The following is an 18,514-nucleotide window of genomic DNA, read 5'->3' on the forward strand; positions in this document are numbered from 1 at the left end:
TTAATCAGCTCCTATAAAGCTTAGTATCACCTTTGCATTATATCAACTACCAGCACCAACAGTGAGTGTTTGGGGTTAGGGTTTTGTACAGTCAAGTATCACAGAGGATACTTTGACATCAAACTTATCAACAGCTGAAAAAAGCTGTGTACACATGCAGTCATTACCCATGTCTATCAGCATGTACATTGAGCTCTAAGGCCAGACAGGAAAATCTATTTGATGGGACATTTCCAAGTCATGGTATATCTCACATTCCATTTGCTCCCTGTGTGCTGAAGAGAAAGTCTGGAATATAAGGGCTCAAGAGGGAACAATACCCCTCCTACTTGAGGAGATTGAAATCTCCTACCCACCACTGAAGGAGATCCTTGTCTCTCCTAAGACATTATCCTCTATAGATTGATCATAGAGGCTAGATCTCATATGAGAGTGTCCTCACCTGCTGAGTTTCCATGATAGGAGATTGCTATCTCCAGTCATTTGGACCGGGATCAATGGAGATTGCGTCTCCAGGGAGAGAAACCTGATGAGCTCTTTGTTGCACCACTACCACTAGCGAACACTACTGTACTCAGTCTATACTCTGATTCGAGCCCGATGCGGTCCGTGATGCGAACGTAAAATCACGAATCATGTGACACAGCGCGTCTCACCGAGTTCACACCGTGGCACTGGTCAACTCGCGCCGCGACCCGCGACTCACGCTGTATTTTGCACCACTACGACCCGAATCGCTTCGCTGGAGGTATAAAGCGATCCTGCGCCCCCACTCACTGATCAGGGTACTTGGACGATCGCCGTCCATCACACAATATTTTTAGGGGTGTCCCGACTGCAGCGAACTCTATATAGTGTACTTGTCGCGCAGCCAGCGATTCATTCGACGTGTTGAAGCCGACTTTGATTGCCTTTAGATGTTGCCCACTCCTGCACCTACCTCGCCACCGTCTTCCCCCCGACCTGAAGCCGTCGCTGCCGAAAACCACGAAATTGTATATCCTGCGCCGCCTAAGAACTCAAGCAGTGCACCATTTCACGTCCTTGCTGCTCTTTTTGACAAACTACAGAACGAGAGAAAGCCAGAGAAACGGAGGAAGCTGCTGGATTCCTGGTTTAATGTATGCCGGGCATATGTTGTATGAATCATGACATTCACTTGATAATGATTCTGCACAGCATTGGAGAAACGAGAAAGGATATGATTTGTATCCGGTCTTACGGCTCATTTTACCCCAGGCATGATGATGCGCTACCTTTCAGATCATGAGGATTTACTGAAGGACTCGAGCAGAAAGACCGTGAGCGTGCTGTTTATGGCTTGAAGGAGAAAAATTTGGCGAAGACATATATCAAACTCATTCCCCTTGGACCAAGAGATCCTGATGCGATACGATTACTTAACTGGAAGAAACCAACTGAGAGAGAAGTGCGTTAGCCACGCATGTTTTCACGAATATATTTAATTGTTGTCAACTTCAGAAATCCTCGGGAGATTTCCCAACTGTGCTATATGAAGTTATCAGCAAGAGATCTTCTGTAATTGAGGGTACGTTGACGATTGATGAAGTGAACGACGTGCTGGATGAGTTATCGCGAAATATGGGCAAATCGTAAGCGGCCTTGTCAGCTATGTTCTCAGTCATTCACAGCGCTTCAGCGACGTCCAGTCGAGACTCTTACAACGTGTATATAATCGTAGCACTCCCGAGGAACAGCGATGGATCGTGCGCATCGTACTCAAAGGTTTCGAACTTGATGTTGCAGCAATTTCGGTGTATCACTGATGAGTCTGTTGCGGCGACAGATATGATCATATCCGTCAAGGAGACCACCGTGTTCTCTGTCTTTCATCCGGATGCACACGACCTCTTTAACACCTGTTCAGACCTTAAGAAAATCGCCTGGGAATTGTGGGACCCTAACCGAAGATTGAATGAGGAGGTACCGTCATGATTTTTCGACCATCGCGGACTTTTTCAATAACCTACTGTTAGGATAAAGGGGTTCAGCTGTTCCGCGCCTTTGCTCCCATGCTCTGTAAGCGTCCCACTCGCAAAATTGAGGACTCCGTCAGAGAGATGCAGGGTCGAACCTTCATTGTAGAGGAGAAGCTTGATGGAGAGCGAATGCAATTGCATAAACGAGGAAATGAGTACTTTTACTGCTCAAGGTTGGTTCAGCTATCATCTTGAAATTATACATGGCTCCGCATGCTGACATTCCCGCAGGAAAGGCAAGGACTACACATATTTGTATGGCAAGCACGTAGGAATGGGGAGCCTCACACCTTACATACACAGTGCTTTTGATTTGCGAGTCGATGAGTGAGGGCTTCATTCCGCTGGTTGGTTGGTTGTACTTTGTACTGAAGCGTGTTCTAGGATTGTCTTGGACGGCGAAATGTTGGTATGGGATCCAGTCTCAGAACGCAATCTTCCATTTGGGACACTCAAGACCGCAGCACTTGGTATGTAGAGCATGTGCCAGCAGTGTATTAGCTGACAATTGTACAGACAAGTCAAAAAGGGACTATAATCCACGTCCATGCTGTACGCTCTGCTCCTTCCTCATTTTGAACGTCCTCTCACTTCTATTCATGTTCTAAGTCAAGGTGTTCGACTTGCTCTATCTTAATGGCATGTCCCTTCTACAGAAGTCGTTAAAGTTCCGGAAACGCAATCTGCGTGCATGTCTCAAGGAAGTATCAGGCCGTATCGAGTATGCTGTGGAGTACGAGGGTCGTACTGCGAAGGATGTCCGAGAGCGTATGAATGACATTATTGCCTCTCGGGGCGAGGGTTTGGTTCTCAAGCACCCCGATTCAGAATATGTTTTGAATGGGAGGAACAGGGACTGGATCAAGGTAGGCAAGCTGTATGTAAGACAATTCCAACATTTCATTTCCTGCACCCCTATAGGTCAAACCGGAATATATGGTTTGTCAAATATCACTAACGCTTACATGGACTGCGCTGACCCATATGGTAGGACAACATGGGGGAAACTGTCGACGTACTAGTTGTAGGTTGGTCAAATTGTTGTTCCACCAATTTATTTGCGACTAATTCGAAGAAAGCTGGAAACTATGGCACAGGACGACGCGCAGGCGGAGTATCCACGCTCATTTGCGCTGTACTCGATGATCGTCACCCAGAAGATGACGATGAATCGAAGTGAGCTACGCTAGCGCTAATCGATGAGATTTAAGCTGACGAAGCTCGTTGCATTCCTAGGTATAGTACGTTTGTCCGGATCGGCTCTGGTTTGTCCTATGCAGATTATATATGGGTGCGGCAAAGATCCTGGAAAACATGGGATCTCAAGAACCCCCCCAGCTTTCTACATGTGTCCAAGAGAGGTCAAGAAGACAAGGGTGACGTATATCTTGAGCCAGAAGAGTAAGAACAGCATGTCCACAATATTATTTTCTGATTTCTGGATGACGTTTAGTTCATTTATCATCAAGGTTAAAGCTGCGGAAATTGTGACAAGTGGTATAACAGGTTTGATATCGCCTGGAATTTGCCTATTAACCGTCCAACAGATCAGTATCACATGGGATTGACGATGCGCTTTCCGCGAGCTCTCAAAATACGTGACGATTTGGATGTCTCCGATTGTATGAGAGCTAGCGGTATGATAAACTTATAAACATTGGTTACTCAGGAATTAACTTTTCCTGTAGCTGTGCTAGAGGGTTTGCGATCGGAGCAGAAACGAAAATTGGAAGATGATGATGGGTAAGTTTTGGAACACGTCTGGTTTTGCATATTGACTAGGCACTAGGAAGCCAAAGAAAAAGCAGAAGAGAACAGCGAAGAAGGTAAATGAACTATGAGAAGCCGTGGTGGACACTCCACTAAACCCTCTTCGGTTTTTCTGTAGATTTCTCTGATGCCAGAGTATCAAGGAATAAAAGTTAAGAATGTCGAGATTGAAACCGACCTGTTGGAGGGGATGAAATTCAGTTAGTGGTTCCCTGTATTTACATTGACTTTCTGACGTAAATCATCCTCAGTGGTAGCGTCAGACCCTAAGTCAAGATCTGGGGAAGAGGACAAGAAGCAATTGCTTCAGCTGTAAATTTATTCCGGCGCTTTACCAGAGCTCATCTAAATTAATATCTCGCAGGATTCATGCACATGGTGGAAGTTATGTACAGGTGGTGAAAGCCGATCCAGAAATCTTAGTGGTTTATGGAGGCGCAAGCACTCGTAAATTTCCTCGACAGCTTACCTAGTCTGAAGACCGCTTACATTGGCATTTGCAAGCGTATGATATCAAATTAATCATGAACAAGGGCATATGCGATATTATCAAGCCACAATGGATCATGGACTGCATCGCGAGGGGCGATTTGATCCCCATGAGTAAAAAGTCCAGTTATAACATCTTCTAGGTCGCCACAGTCTATTGATGAGTTCTGTTTCGCAGATACTTCTTCCACGCTACTGAGCGACGTCAACAGGACGATGATTATAATCTCGCTGATGACGACGAAGATGAAGCAGACCCTTCTGCTTCCGGAAGTCCAGTGAGAGATGCAGAGATGAAGGAGAGCAACATCACCGAAGGCGAGGTTGAAGAGGATGATTCTTCCATGGCCGATTGGTTCAAGGTGAAAGACCCTTCAATAGCGCAAGAAGATCACCGCGGTGATGCAGACAGCGAAACGGAGCCGGATTCGGATAACGAGGACATCACCTGCGATGAGGATGCGAACCCAGATGAAGATGGCGATGACGACTGGATAGATGTGAAGCTCTCACAAGCTCGCTCAAGCGACGTTGCTCAGAATGGTAGTGTACGCCCAGAATTCAAGCTGTAGTTGTGAATACCACTCACCTCCTCTTAGGAGGCGCTTGGTGATAGTCATGCAACTCCTGCTGAAGTTTGTTCACACATGTGGGATTAAATCTGCCAACTGACGATGCCTTAGGCCGACGGGCAAGGTCGTATGGGCGAAAACCACGATGCGATGGAATATGACACGGAACTTATTTTCAGGCATCTGTAAGCCACGTGTGAGTTTCACCTGTTCCTGTCCGGTTCTTATTTTACGGGGAAGCTGCTTCTACCTCGATTCGCCTGTGAATGCAAGAAAGCATGATATGACAGTGAACCCAAAGAATGAGGATGCGTTGACAAGAAGGTGCTTGCTTCGTCGTCTTGCCTCTGAGACGCTCATCTGACAACGACATTTAGCTTCGACAAACTGTCGTTACTCATCACTAAGAACGGCGGCCATGTTGCGGACTTGGACAAGCCTACGCTCACGCATGTAGTTCTTGACAAACGTGACATCACTCGTCGCTCGGAACTCATCAAGCGAACATCGAAGTGAGTGCTTTTTCGCAAGGTGATCTAAATTCCTCAACCATGCTCAACCAGACCTAAACGGCGTCACCTCATCATCGCCGAGTTTATTCAAGCATGTCTTGACGAGGATACGCTCTTAGATGAGGATGGTGAGTGAGATCAGTACTTTAACTGAATTCCTCAACGACTGCTCTCTGACTCCGCCAGAATTTGCTCCCTGAAACCTGTGATATTTAAAGAAATGCAGGCTTGATTAATATGCTTGACACTAGCGCAGTAGCTGTAGCCCAATCCCGTTGTACATGTACCAGTAACAGACATCTGAAATACTTGAGTATACGACAATGACCACCTATATGCGGTACATCGGTGCTGGACATAAATATGATAAAGATCCAAGAACGGACGGCGGTCCATACTACAATCCGAGAAGCAAAAAAGTAAGTCACGAATGCCATCTAATGTCAAGGAACCAGGTGATGATGGTGTTACACGATTGAGGCTAGTGAGGAAATGAGATACGACCATAGATAGAAATACAACCAATCTGATGCGCCACAAATTGCAAATACAGAAAGCTACCACAGTCGATCCCAGCTAGAAGGGCTCGATCCCGTTGGGCTCTCATAGAGTAAACTATGCCGAGGGCGTTTAGAACCAAATAGGCCAGGACTAGTGTCGAAGGCTCGGCTAGCGAGTTCTTCACTAAGGATGGTGGTGGGATCGTGGGGGTCATAGAAGAACTGGGATGGGGTGCGGAAGGGAGAGTCGTTGCTCCCGCCCTGATGTGTACCCCGGTTCGGGGTTACAGGGGCAAATGGCGAAAGGTTGAACAGGGACCCGGGGCCGGAAACTTTTCGTGCTGACCGTTTGCGCGAAGGTGTATGCACATCATCCAAACGCGTCACAGGTGGCGGGGTCTTTGGTTCTTCTCCGTGAGCACTGAGCAGAGGCGCTTGCGGGAAGTAAGCCGCAGTTGGCGGGGGATCCAAGTTAGACTTGTAATGGGATAGGCTGGGAGAGGGGCTCATATGCAAGCCGGCATGAGAAATCGGAGTCCTGATTGGAGATAAATGTAAGCCGCTGCTAGTCACGCGCTGTGTGCGAGGTGGTGTAATGAGTCTACGAGGTGGTGTGCATGGCTCGGTGGGTAGCTGTACCGGCCGAGGAGGGGTTGTTATAGGCTCGTTGATCAGCGACCCGCGTTGCTTGGCTGCCCTGCGTTCAAGGGTCGGAGACACTTGCACGGGTCGGGAAGATAATGTCTGCAGGGGATGATGTATATAAGACAATGGACTAGAACGCGCACCTAGAAGCATACCTGGTTTTGTTTGCGGATCGATTTCTCTTTGTCTTTTTTGGTCTCTTTGATTAAACTATCCTCACATCCAAGTAATGTGATAACGCCCTGTATAGCATCCACGACGGGCGCACCACGCAGCCACTCAGAATCCTCACCATCGGAGTCGTCGTTTAAGAACGCAAGAGCTTCGTCCATAGATGATGGCGTATGAACTCTGTGTGAATCCGCGTCACCTTCGACCAAACTCGAAAGCGAGAATAATGGAGGACTTGAAGATGAAGAACAACTCGGCGTCAAAGAGGGTACGGAGGATGATGACGAGGAGTTACAACCACGTAGATCCAGATCCCCAACCAGTATCTGGTGTGAGTGATCGTGTTCCGCCTTTCGCACAGACGCAGAAGGAGTTTGGATAGTAGCCATCCTATGGAAGTTAGATGATGGAGGTAACGGAGGGAAGATGACATCTGCTGGCATTGGAGGTGGTAAATATGGCTGATAATACGGCTGGTGTTGGGGATTTGTCTGAAAAGACGCGAAAAGGGGAGGCAATATGGGTGCAGGAGCAATGGCTGGGATTGGCCCAGCTACGCATCCAGCTGAACCGCCTTCTCTGTCACTCTTCCTTTGACGCTTTATCGTTCTGTGGGTTAACTCTTCCATGGCCATGGCCCCACGTTTTCTGGCACTCCGCTTGCTTGCTTTTTCTTGATTTGCCTTTACCATATCTGTGCACAGGCTCTTCTTAAACCCACCACCAACAAAGCATTCAACATCGCAGTCGAAGATAGCCCAAAGACTTTTCCCCTCCGTACGGCCACGTGGAACTTTTCTGAATACCGCCATCGTGCTGAGACAATGCCGGATAGAATTCATCCAAGTCTGCTCCCCCCGTTTATAGTACGGGTATACAGTCGTAATCCATTCATAAATGTCCTGAAGTGTCAGACGGTGCTGGGGGGAGGATAGGATCGCCTGACCAATCAAGCCGGCGTAGGCGAAGTCGGGCTTGACATCAGAGTAGGGACCCGGAGGGAGAATATAAGGGAGTTCCTCATCCTCGTCCTCAGGGAGGGGGGAAGACCGCATGGGTCCCGGAGACGATACTAAATTCACAACACGAACAGGACTTGAGCAAGGCGATGATGTTAGCAGTGGCGTGCGTGATACGGAATATATGTGGCGACCAGAGGGCGTATCAGAACCAGCCAAGTGAAGAGCCGATCCTTTGAGTTGTGTATATGTATTCTGACGGGGTGTTATTGGGATGGCATGAATACCTGTAATTAGAGATGGCTAACAGCATTTCTCTAGGTCGGTTTGATAGAATGTTATGAAGCTCACTCACGAATGGACGCTGAGGCGTAAGAGCCTCACTCACGACACGTTCACTATAGTACTTGTAATGGTGAGGAGTCTCGGGCAGTGCCTTAGGTAGAGAATTGAATGAGTGCGATTTGTTCAAGAAAGCGTGAAACAGACCTGGGGTGTCGAACTGCGTGAAGATATGAAGGAGAGGGGCTGCTGAACGCGTCGGTCATCGCGCGGTTGCGTGTTTGAATCTGTTAGATGCGGTTACTTAGTCGCCAGGCAATGATATTATGGCCGATCCAACTACACACGCTTCCGATCTTTCTTATCCTTCACTTTGTGCTCTAGGATCATCTCCATTGTGTCCAGTGGCCGGGAGAGGGTCGTTTTTTCGACTGGCTCAGACTTGACAGGCGTCCGAGGCGATGTTGGCAAATATGCCGGCACCGACGCGTTTGCAGAGGAACTAGACCGCGACTTTTCGTTGAGAAAGGGAGCCCTTGGCTTCGAACGCTGCTTGATGGTTTGCGGCGCGAATGTGCGGCCCTCGTCGACGGTTAGAAATTGGCGCATCTGTTCGCTGTGTCGACGAAGGTCGTCACGCGTCATGCCGATGCTGTTGAGTAGCTGAGTCGTTGGAGAAGACGGTTTCCCGCCTTGGCGGGAGTTGGGCATCGTAGTATCAATGAGAGGGGTATCTTGTCGAGCTAGGAGGAGGGCGAGTGTGAATAACTCCACAGGGCGTGTTCAGGTGAGAGAGCATCACACATGCGTGACTAGCGACCACCTGTCACATCGCGTTACAACTTGGGTCCAGCCACCGGCGACGGACGAACTGGGAGTGACCAGCAGCGCGGCTGCTGCAGGGCAAAGCTCGTCGCGCATAAGATGGTTTATCACAACCTTAAAGGCATGCACTGACTATTAATCCTGAAGTCTGCTAACTTTTCAACAGCCCTCATCAAGGGAATCCGGGCGTGCAAGGTAAGCTTGCCCAACCCACCGCGTACGCGGCATTGCTCACCCAGAACAGACTGTTGCCGATGAGCGAGCCCTCATTAAACAAGAATCTGCTGCCATCCGGGCATCCTTCAGAGAAGAAGACTCATACGCAAGACATAACAATGTTGCAAAGCTGCTCTACATACATATGCTTGGCTCGGAAGCGCACTTCGGCCAGATGGAGTGTCTGAAGCTTGTAGCAAGTCCGCGCTTTGGAGATAAACGTCTTGGATATTTGGGAATCATGTTACTGTTGGATGAGAGTCAAGAAGTACTCACCCTTGTCACAAACTCGTTGAAGAAGTATGTTCGTCTCTCCTATGTCCCATGATTCATCATCAAACATACTTTCAGCGATATGAACCACGCCAATATGTATGCTGTTGGCCTAGCCCTATGCACCTTCGCAGATATCGCTTCTGAGGAGATGTCACGGGATCTAGCTAACGAGATAGAGAAGCTACTAGGCTCAAGTAATACTTACATACGAAAGAAGGTGATTTCTATGTCTTTCTATGTCTCGTTCTTCGCACTTATACTCATTGTGTGTTGGCAGGCTGCACTATGTGCACTTCGTGTGGTGCGGAAGGTACCAGACCTGGCCGATCATTTCATCGCAAAAGCAAAAAACTTGCTAGCAGATCGGAATCACGGTGTTTTGCTTACCTCCATCACACTAGTTACAGAGATGTGTCAAACAGATCCCGCGTGTCTCGAAGAGTTCCGTAATGTGTGTTTCTGCTTGATTCTGACGTTCCCGAATTTTAAGGATGGAGATTTAACAGGCTGTACCCTTGCTTGTTCGACATCTCAAATCGCTGGTCACGACCGGCTATAGTCCGGAACATGATGTTTTGGGCATTACGGATCCTTTCCTCCAGGTCAAGGTCCTTCGATTGATGCGACTCCTTGGTAGAGGTGACGAGAAGGCGAGCGAAACGATGAATGATATTCTTGCGCAGGTGTGTTTCCCGAACGTCTCAATACGCTTTCATTTCCTCAACCGTGGTACTAGGTGGCTACAAACACCGATTCGACGAAGAACGTCGGTAATTCAATTCTCTACGAGACTGTGATGACGGTCCTCGAGATCGAGGCAGATAGCGGCCTGCGAGTAATGGCTATCAACATTTTGGGAAAATTCCTCAGCAACCGTGACAACAATATTCGGTGTGTTCTCCAGCTCCTTTGTCTAAGATTGTTGTGGTTTTTTACCTGTGCTTGTCCATGTCTCCAGATATGTCGCCCTCAATACCCTCAACAAGGTCGTTTCCATCGATACAAACGCAGTACAGCGTCATCGTAATATCATACTCGATTGTCTCCGCGACGGCGATATTTCGATCCGACGACGCGCTCTTGAGCTATCTTACGCGCTCATTAACGAACAGAATGTGCGCATCCTGATTCGTGAACTTCTGGCGTTCCTCGAACTCGCAGACGACGAGTTCAAGTTGGGCATGACAACACAAATATGCTTGGCCGCTGAGCGTTTCGCTCCAAACAAACGATGGCATATTGATACGGTTCTGCGTGTGCTCAAGCTGGTCAGTCAAGATTTTGGTTTTCTTCAGTACTTCTCAGTTCGTGTGACCATCTTCCACACTTATAGGCCGGTAACTTCGTCAGGGAGGAAATTTTGTCCGCTTTCATTCGTCTCGTCGCACACACACCTGAGCTGCAGGCATACACCTCATCGAAACTCTACACATCACTCCGGGCTGATATCTCTCAGGAGTCGCTAACTTTAGCTGCCACTTGGGTGCTCGGCGAATACAGCGAGGTATTATTGGAGGGTGGCCTTGTAGACGAAGATAAGCCGAAACAGGTGAGTCTGGTCACCCTTGTCTTGAATAGCTTGCTCATGTCAGCGTTTGCACAGATCACAGACATAGAGCTGATCGATCTCCTGTTATCTATTGTCGACTCCCCCTACGCGAACCATCTCACTCGACAGTTCGTCCTCACAGCAATTACCAAGATTTGTTCGCGTCCGACAACATCACCCGCTCAGCAGGAGCGAATTGACAACGTCCTTCTCTCTTACACCACGAGCCCTGAACTTGAAATCCAACAGCGAGGAGTAGAGTTTGCTAGCCTATTCAACCTTGATGTTCGTGCTGGCGTGCTGGAACGAATGCCTCCCCCAGAGCTCAAAGCTACTGTCATGGGGGTCGGTAAGTATCATGCTTGATTTGAGTATCGGCCAAGTCTTCATGTCTTTTAGTGAGTGAAAACAAGCCTGTAGGATCCGTTCAACCAAGCAGAGATGTGAGTTGTGGAGGAGTTATAGCTAGCAACAAGCACTCACTGTCCGTGATCAACAGGGCGATCTTCTTGGTGATGATATTCCGTCGGGAACCACACCGGCTGTGAACAATGGGGCGGCACAAGTCGCGCAGAACAATCAAGACCTCCTCGCAGAGATTTTTGGCACCTCTTCAGTATCGGCTGTTGCGTCTCCTGCAGCGCCTGTGCAGGGCCAGAAAAGTACAGTGCAGGATATTCTCGGGCTATTTGACTCACCATCTGCTCCAAGTCCTACTCCTGCTCCTGCCCCGTCCCAACCTCCGCCATTCGCCATATCGAATGGCATTCAGCCTGCCTTATCTGCCATCAGCCTCCCGCAAACACAGACACCACCGCCACAGCAGGCACAGCCACGCCTGACTGCGTACCCGGCTTACGACAAGAACGACTTGAGGATCACACTGACGCCGCAAGTATCACCCGCCCGGCCAGGCATCGTCAATATCTTGGCGCGATTCCAGGTCACTGGCAGCACTCCGGCGTCGGGTCTTAGCTTCCAGGCGGCAGTCCCAAAGGTTTCATTCTCACTTTACCGCCGCTTGCATTCTCCGGATTTCTGACATTTTATTTCTGCAGTCGCAACAGTTGCAAATGATGCCCATGTCGAACCCAGATGTTCAACCTGGCGCTGTAGAGACGCAGCAGATGCGCGTTATGGCCCCTGTTGGTGTAAGTGAATCTTTGTAATTCATACAGAACGCATGTCAGGCTCACAGGTAATCAGGCTAATCTGCGACTGCGACTGCGGATATCCTATTCCTTGGGAGGAAGCGCCATCCAAGATCAAGTAGACTTCAACGGATTCCCTCCAGGATTGACGGGTGGTTCTTAGTCGATATTTGCTGTTTGATATTTAGGTTTCCCAGCACATCCTGAGGCTACGAATGTATTGCTTGTAAATTCTCGTCGAGTGTGGAATGCCCGCTAGATGGTGGCTTGTGTGTTCACAAACATCTAATTGAAATGGCATACCGATGGTACCATAATCCGTTCGCTTCATGTCGTTTTCCATACGACTGCGTCGCCCCGAAACAGTACTTAAATATACTTTACGCGTAGTATTACTTTGCACACAAGAGAGCGATGGTGTCAACAGGAAGTATCAATACACATTAGAACACAATGTACGAGAATACAACTTCTAAACAAACATCTGCAAAGGGTGCCGGTCATACACATTTTGGCCCTCGCTGAGCTCTCCCAAATCGGGGAAGAATGGTACGAGTGCGTCAGCCGCCCCGAGATAAAGAGAATTATAAATACGCCAGTACACCTCCCTGACCTTCCGCGCGGGATGGAACAGTCCTTGTAACACGTAGCTGAGCAGAACACCAGGCCCAAGCGTTACACGCATCGCTTCAATTGCCTCCATAACGGCGCCGATGACATGAGGAGATGTCTCGAAGCAGTTCGGCCAGACGAGATTCATCAAGTGAAGCATGGAATCTTCGCATCCAAGGCCGGCAACGCCGAGCGCGAGATGTTTGACGATGGTGCTTGCCGTTTGACGATGCACGAGATCGCGATCAGTCAATGCATCCTCCAGCATTGTGACAACTGAATCTGCATAGTACGCCGATTGGGGTCCGACATATTCGAAAACAAATGACAGGGCCTTCAAGCATCCTGTCCGAACATTCAACTCTGCCGTACGGTACTCGTTTAAGATAGCCGGAATGCAAGTGAAAGCTGGGATACAACGTTAACATTGTCTGAAAATCATGTACCATTGCACGAGAAGTGTACTCACGGCCGCAAGTTTCTGCCACAATAGCAATGGCCACCGTACTACATACTCGGCTCTGACGCTCTTGGACACGCAAGTTTGTAAGCAGCACTTGCAAAACATCTTGAGGACCCAGACTCTTCGCGATATAACCGAATGAGTTGACAGCAGCACGACGGATACCCTTCTTGTGGGCCTTCAACAGATCGAGCAACTCGAAACAGATACGCATCCATTCCCTCGCAGGCACAAATTCAGCGCCACGATCAGCTTCAATCAAAGTCAGCGTGATACCGCAACATCCGCAAATATGAAGCTCACCGATACGGCCAATCAAGTTAATTGTAGCCTCTTGCACCTTCTCGTGCCGGTTACGAAGGATAGGGGTCATGCGAGGAACTGTGGGGAAGGTCAGAACTCGCGGATGAGGAACGATTATTGGTGACTCACGAAGATCTTTCACCGGAGGGTTCATCTGGGTCATACCGACCACGTTCGCGATGGCACCTTCTGCAGCGATGATACTGCCTAAAGTATCGGGGTATTCTTCTCCAAGCTGTTCAAATAGGACCAGTCCGAGCTTGCTGAGGAGTTGATCTTCACCACACTGCTTGATAACAACCGCGAGACGCGTGGTAAGGTCGGCTGCTTGTTGACGAACCTTGGCGCTCTTGTTGTTCAAACGCCACAGGATAGTAGACACAATTTGAGTCAAGTAAGGCTTGACGCGGATGCCTGCAAAAGCAATGAGATACAGATACTTGGGCAAAAAACGGGACCACTCACCCAACGCATTGACAACGGTTCCGAACCCATCCAGCATTACCTGGTCTTCGGTTGTCTGCTCTTGGAAAGAATAGATGATACCGTCAACCAACCTGACTTCCAACCGCTCATCAATGTCCGACGCTCCCAGAGAAGCCACGACTTTCGTGATCGTCTCCATGACCATCTTACGGTACGGCTCAGCCTCGTCCTTGAGCTCGTTGACGATCCTGCCGACAATCTCGGCTACGCCCGACTTCTGCGCCAACTCGACCGTCGTCTCCACTACTTGGCGATAATTTCTCCGGTCAAGCGCCATCCGACGGACCCAGAATGCTTTGAAGAAATCGGGCAAGATGTCGTGCTTGATGTACTGAGGTGTGACACCTTCCGTAGCCGCACACTGCTGGACGACCTTCAGAACAATCTTCTTCATCTCCTCGTCGGACGTTTGGAATTCGCGAATAAGGATGATGGTGACCTCCTTGATATAGTAGGACACATACTCGGGATCCATCAGCGGCAGAATGAAACCGATAGCCTTCAGGAAAGCTGCCAAGCTTTTGCCTCGGTGCACACGGATACCGACCCACAGAGGCTTGAGGACGTTGTCGAACGATTCAATACCGTACGGCGCCGCGGCTTCGGCCAATGCTGCCAGACCTAGGGCAGTCATTGTCCTCACCTTCTGTTGTTCGTCTTGCAAACCGTGAGCGATACAGTCGACTAAATTGCGCAAGTGAGGTAACACGGCGCAACCCATCATAATCGCAATTTGCTGGACGATCCGGATACCTGTATGACGAGCCTGCCAGGACTTCTTGCTCCTACACACAGCCTTCAAGAAGGGGAGCAAAGATGGGATGCCGAGAGCCGAAGCGACAACCGAGAACGCGCGAGCCGTCGTGTTACGCACATACTCGTCAGCATGGTCGATATCAGGTCGCATTGTGGAAATCATGTGAGCGAGACCGGCAGCCTTTGACAAGTTGGAGATGATCTCCCGACCCTCGACACGAGCGTAGTAGTCTTCGTCGATTAGGAGGGGCTCAATGACGACGAGAATTTTGTGGACGTAAGGACGTACGAGATCATCGAGCTTGTACAGGACACGGTCGATGACTTTGACGAGTAAGTGGCGTTCTTGGTCCTCGAGCGTGCGTTCCATGAGCAGAGGCAAAATCTTGTCGAACAAAGGCCCAGCCCCAAATTCACGAGCTTTGTCGGTAATCTGTCGGAGGGCAGTTTTGCGAACGGGAGGCGTACCGTTCTTAATTTTAAGAAGGAGTCGCATGATCTTGCGCTCCTTCATCTCCTCAACCGAGAGCTCCGTCTCGTCCTCCTCCTTCAAAATCTTGGCAAAGTACTGTGCGTCCTCCGCCTTGAAGAACGCAAGACTGCCGACGCCCGGAATCTCCGTGGGGAGTTCCGGCGCGAGACCTGCTGCAGCAGCAACGGCGGCAGCATCTGAGCTCTCCTGAATCTGGAAACCACCGACCTCTGTGACAGGTGTTGCAAACTTTGGGGGACGAACTAGAGGCGCGTATCCAGGAGGCGGTGTGACGATTGCATATCCAGTCGCGGGGAGAATTGCGTCGAGCTCTTCGTCCGTCAGATAGCGATTATGCTTGTCTTCTTGCATGAACCCGGGCGCATTCATGATAATAGGCGTCATTGGCACATCTTGGCCGGAGGACGCGGGTGTCTGGTCCCAGCGGGATCTCTTCGGTGTCTCCCCGACGGCGTTGACGTCGGCGGGGGTCGCGTCCCAGCGTGAACGACGCTTTTTAGGAGCAGCGTCCTCCAGAGCTTCCTTGGACCACTCACCGCCCTTGACCTCCTTGTTCTCCTTGTCCTCCGCAGGCTCATCCCAGCGCCGCTTGCGCTTCGTCCCCGCAAGCTCCTTGGCAGCAGCCTCGATTTCCGCCCTGGGCGGCGTCTTGTCCAGGTCCATCTTCACCTTGTCCTCATCCCGCGCCTGCCTCTCCCTTTCCTCGATAGCCCTCCGAACTCGCTCCTCCTCCTTCTCGAGCCTCTGCAGCCTCATTGCATCCTTATACCCGCCCTCGACGTCCTTTCCCTCCTCCACAGCTTTGAAAGCATCATCGCCCTCGTGGGCCTGGCGTTTGAAGCGGCGGTTGTGGTAGTCTGACTGCCTTGAAGCAATCTGCCGCTTCGAGGCCGTCTCGGCAAAAGGGTCGACGTTTTCTTCCTCGGCGAGGTCTGCGAATTCCTGCAAAACCTCCCTCGGCGCGGTAAATGAGTCGACTAGTCTGGGTGAGCCGGGCGAAGCCATAGTGGAAGCAGTGGTGGTCGCTGAGAGAGCGAGCGGTGTCGGTGACGGTCTTGGGTCAGCATGACCAATGATTGCACCCAAAGAAACTCCGATTCAGACTCCGCTGCTCTCGGTGGCTGGGGCCCGAATGTCGGTTGGTCGACCTCTCCAACGTCTCCAGGTTTCCGAATGGCCCTGCCCACGCGAGGCCGCGTTATCGTCGACACTACCGTCGGGGAAATCGACATCGAGCTATGGTCCAAGGTATGCTCCGCCGCATCTGTTGCTACTGCTGTCTAATGCCTCTCGTGCAGGAAACCCCGAAAGCATGCAGGAACTTCCTGACCCTAGCTATGGAAGGTTCGTCAGTGGACACACGTACCCTGCTGTCGCCCAGTTGACACGAGAAATAATAGGCTATTATGACGGCGTCATATTCCACCGGTAAGGCTCTTCCACTCCCGACCATCAGTGGCACGCATGAACATGTCCGCTCGTCGCAGTGTTATTCCCGGTTTCCTGGTTCAAACAGGCGATAGGACGGGCACAGGTTCTGGGGGAGAGTCCTTTTATGGAGGCGAGTGCGTCCTTGTGAGCTTGCTATTAGTTCGCTCAATACTGGCGGACAGAACCCTTTGAGGATGAAATCCACCCCCGTCTGCGGTTTGCCCACCGCGGGCTGGTGGCGGTGGCCAATAATGGGACTAAAAATTCGAACGATTCGCAGTTCTTCATTACACTAGGTAGCCATAATGTCGCAGCCCATATATTGGTGCTCACTGTGTCATCCAGACCGAGCGGACGAGCTGCACGGGAAGCATACGTTATTTGGCCGCGTGCTGGGCGACACATTCTTTAGTTAGTGCATCTTATTGACTTATCTCCCCGTCTTTCCTGACTTGAACACTCTAGATGTCCTCAAAATCGGCGAAATGGGTACGTCTCTTCTTTATTCCACATGAAGTCTGGCATGAGGTTTTCAGGCTCGTTTCTCTAGAGCTTGATGACCATGAGCGTCCGCTATAGTTGGTGTTTTTCTAATCGACAACGGCGCACCACTTGCTGACCGGCTCCCTAGCCCACCCAAAATCAAGACCATCCGCATCGTGGATAATCCATTTGACGACATCGTCCCACGTATCACGGCAGAAGAGAAACGCGCCCAGAAGCGAGCCAGGGAAAACGCTCAACGAGAGCGGGAAGAGGAGAAGCTGCGACGTGGCGCGAAAAAGTGTGTGAAGCAATTCTTGTCTGCCGAATCCGGCCCATTTTGACCATCATCTGTCGTTTAGAAATGTCAAATTGCTGAGCTTCGGTGTGGAGGCCGTTGAGGAGGAGGAGCCCGTCGCGTTCAAGAAGAAGCCCATCGTGCGTCCCGACTGTACGTACTTTACTTCCACCGGGTACTGCGCGCTAATGCAAGCTGGCAGTGCTGGAACCAGAACAGCCCATACCCATGCCAGACTTCGTAGCCCCGCTTGTGAAAGAGAAACCGGCCAAGAAAAAAGAGCGTTCCGAAGGACCAGATGCGAGCAAGGTGAGTGCAGGCGCGCTGTCCCTCTGAGCGTGTCTCACGCCGTCGTGGCAGTCCGAGTCGCAGCTAAGCAGCAAGAAGAAGCCCTCGAACGAGGATGTCGAGCTCACCAAGATCCGCGAAAGGCACGCACAGGAGCAGAGCGCGCAGACGTACGTGGTGTCGCCCTTCGCCCCTCCCCCTCCCCGCCACTGACCGCACCCGCAGCACCGCGCGCCAGAACGAGATCGCGAAAATGGAGGCAGAGATCCGCAAGCTCGCGCGGCGCGGCGGGGGGGACGACGACAGCGACGACGAGCCCGCGCGGAAGAAGGCGAAGGCGTCGGTGCTCCAGGAGGAGACGGCGCGCTACGCGAAGGGGCGCGGGCTGCACAAGAAGGGCAAGCGGCGCGACGAGGGCGACGTGCTCGCCGCGCTGGACAGCTTCCGCACCAAGCTCAGCCGCGCCGCGCCAAGTCCCGCTGGCGACGCGGGCGATGGCGACGGAGCAGCCGGCGCGGGCGAGGAGGGAGTACGGCAGGACGAGGAGGGGGTGGAGGTGGACGACGACACGGACTTTATGGCGCACGCGCTGCACTTCCCGAAGGACAACAACGAAGAGGTCGCGAAGGCAGAGCGCGACTACGAGGTGATCGACCCGCGCAAGCGGGGCGCGCAGGCGCGGGAGGAGGAGCGCGAACGGAAGCGTGCGGCGCAGAGGACGAAGGGCGGGTCGCGGGCGTACAGGCGGTAGCAGGACGGCCAGGGCCCGTCGCCGTTCTTCTTTGTTCCGCAGTCTCTATGTATGTATGTACAGTATGTACAGTCGGCCGTACCGCCGCTACTCCACCACGCCGCCCGCGTCTGACTCTCCGCACGCCGCGCCCTCGCTAGATATACAGCGCGCGCACCTTCTCCTCGTCCTCGCCCTGCTCCTCCCAGAGGCGCTCGAGCGCGCGCTCGGTGCCGCCGCCGCGCACGAGCGGC

General features: G+C 51.2%; 5 protein-coding genes across 5 annotated transcripts; 3 read left to right on the plus strand and 2 right to left on the minus strand.

The window, feature by feature from the left end:
• Window positions 1-917: 917 nt before the first annotated feature.
• FIBRA_08529 (uncharacterized protein) lies at window positions 918-5,543 on the plus strand (the record flags this gene model as incomplete). Its single annotated transcript, XM_012330171.1, has 28 exons — window positions 918-1,121; window positions 1,295-1,429; window positions 1,483-1,613; window positions 1,661-1,746; window positions 1,808-1,944; window positions 1,998-2,173; window positions 2,232-2,327; window positions 2,385-2,470; window positions 2,517-2,552; window positions 2,610-2,866; window positions 2,922-2,939; window positions 2,992-3,176; window positions 3,237-3,401; window positions 3,454-3,497; window positions 3,548-3,637; window positions 3,689-3,743; window positions 3,790-3,826; window positions 3,889-3,970; window positions 4,022-4,082; window positions 4,135-4,217; window positions 4,275-4,380; window positions 4,438-4,807; window positions 4,859-4,894; window positions 4,943-5,016; window positions 5,072-5,155; window positions 5,209-5,343; window positions 5,395-5,471; window positions 5,530-5,543. 28 exons carry the CDS (start codon window positions 918-920, stop codon window positions 5,541-5,543), a joined length of 3,060 nt encoding a protein of 1,019 aa, XP_012185561.1.
• A 357-nt stretch (window positions 5,544-5,900) lies between these two features.
• On the minus strand, window positions 5,901-8,611 carry FIBRA_08530 (uncharacterized protein; the record flags this gene model as incomplete). Its single annotated transcript, XM_012330172.1, has 5 exons — window positions 5,901-6,587; window positions 6,644-7,921; window positions 7,974-8,054; window positions 8,108-8,187; window positions 8,248-8,611. The coding sequence occupies 5 exons, from the start codon at window positions 8,609-8,611 to the stop codon at window positions 5,901-5,903; spliced, it is 2,490 nt and encodes an 829-aa protein (XP_012185562.1).
• Window positions 8,612-9,086: 475 nt separating this feature from the next.
• FIBRA_08531 (uncharacterized protein) lies at window positions 9,087-12,080 on the plus strand (the record flags this gene model as incomplete). The annotated part of the gene is made up of 12 exons (XM_012330173.1): window positions 9,087-9,241; window positions 9,293-9,434; window positions 9,495-9,668; window positions 9,724-9,900; window positions 9,954-10,108; window positions 10,176-10,485; window positions 10,551-10,766; window positions 10,821-11,115; window positions 11,166-11,209; window positions 11,266-11,763; window positions 11,825-11,917; window positions 11,973-12,080. The coding sequence occupies 12 exons, from the start codon at window positions 9,087-9,089 to the stop codon at window positions 12,078-12,080; spliced, it is 2,367 nt and encodes a 788-aa protein (XP_012185563.1).
• A 309-nt stretch (window positions 12,081-12,389) lies between these two features.
• FIBRA_08532 (uncharacterized protein) lies at window positions 12,390-16,035 on the minus strand (the record flags this gene model as incomplete). Its single annotated transcript, XM_012330174.1, has 5 exons — window positions 12,390-12,937; window positions 12,999-13,244; window positions 13,296-13,373; window positions 13,425-13,709; window positions 13,761-16,035. The coding sequence occupies 5 exons, from the start codon at window positions 16,033-16,035 to the stop codon at window positions 12,390-12,392; spliced, it is 3,432 nt and encodes a 1,143-aa protein (XP_012185564.1).
• A 60-nt stretch (window positions 16,036-16,095) lies between these two features.
• Window positions 16,096-18,281, plus strand: FIBRA_08533 (uncharacterized protein; the record flags this gene model as incomplete). Its single annotated transcript, XM_012330175.1, has 13 exons — window positions 16,096-16,278; window positions 16,329-16,374; window positions 16,431-16,458; window positions 16,518-16,605; window positions 16,655-16,757; window positions 16,807-16,872; window positions 16,927-16,950; window positions 17,012-17,039; window positions 17,093-17,245; window positions 17,307-17,395; window positions 17,445-17,551; window positions 17,603-17,700; window positions 17,756-18,281. 13 exons carry the CDS (start codon window positions 16,096-16,098, stop codon window positions 18,279-18,281), a joined length of 1,539 nt encoding a protein of 512 aa, XP_012185565.1.
• Between the last annotated feature and the right edge of the window lie 233 nt (window positions 18,282-18,514).

Source organism: Fibroporia radiculosa (genome assembly GCF_000313525.1).
Source record: "Fibroporia radiculosa TFFH 294 genomic supercontigs, scaffold815, whole genome shotgun sequence".
Lineage (NCBI taxonomy): Eukaryota > Fungi > Basidiomycota > Agaricomycetes > Polyporales > Fibroporiaceae > Fibroporia > Fibroporia radiculosa.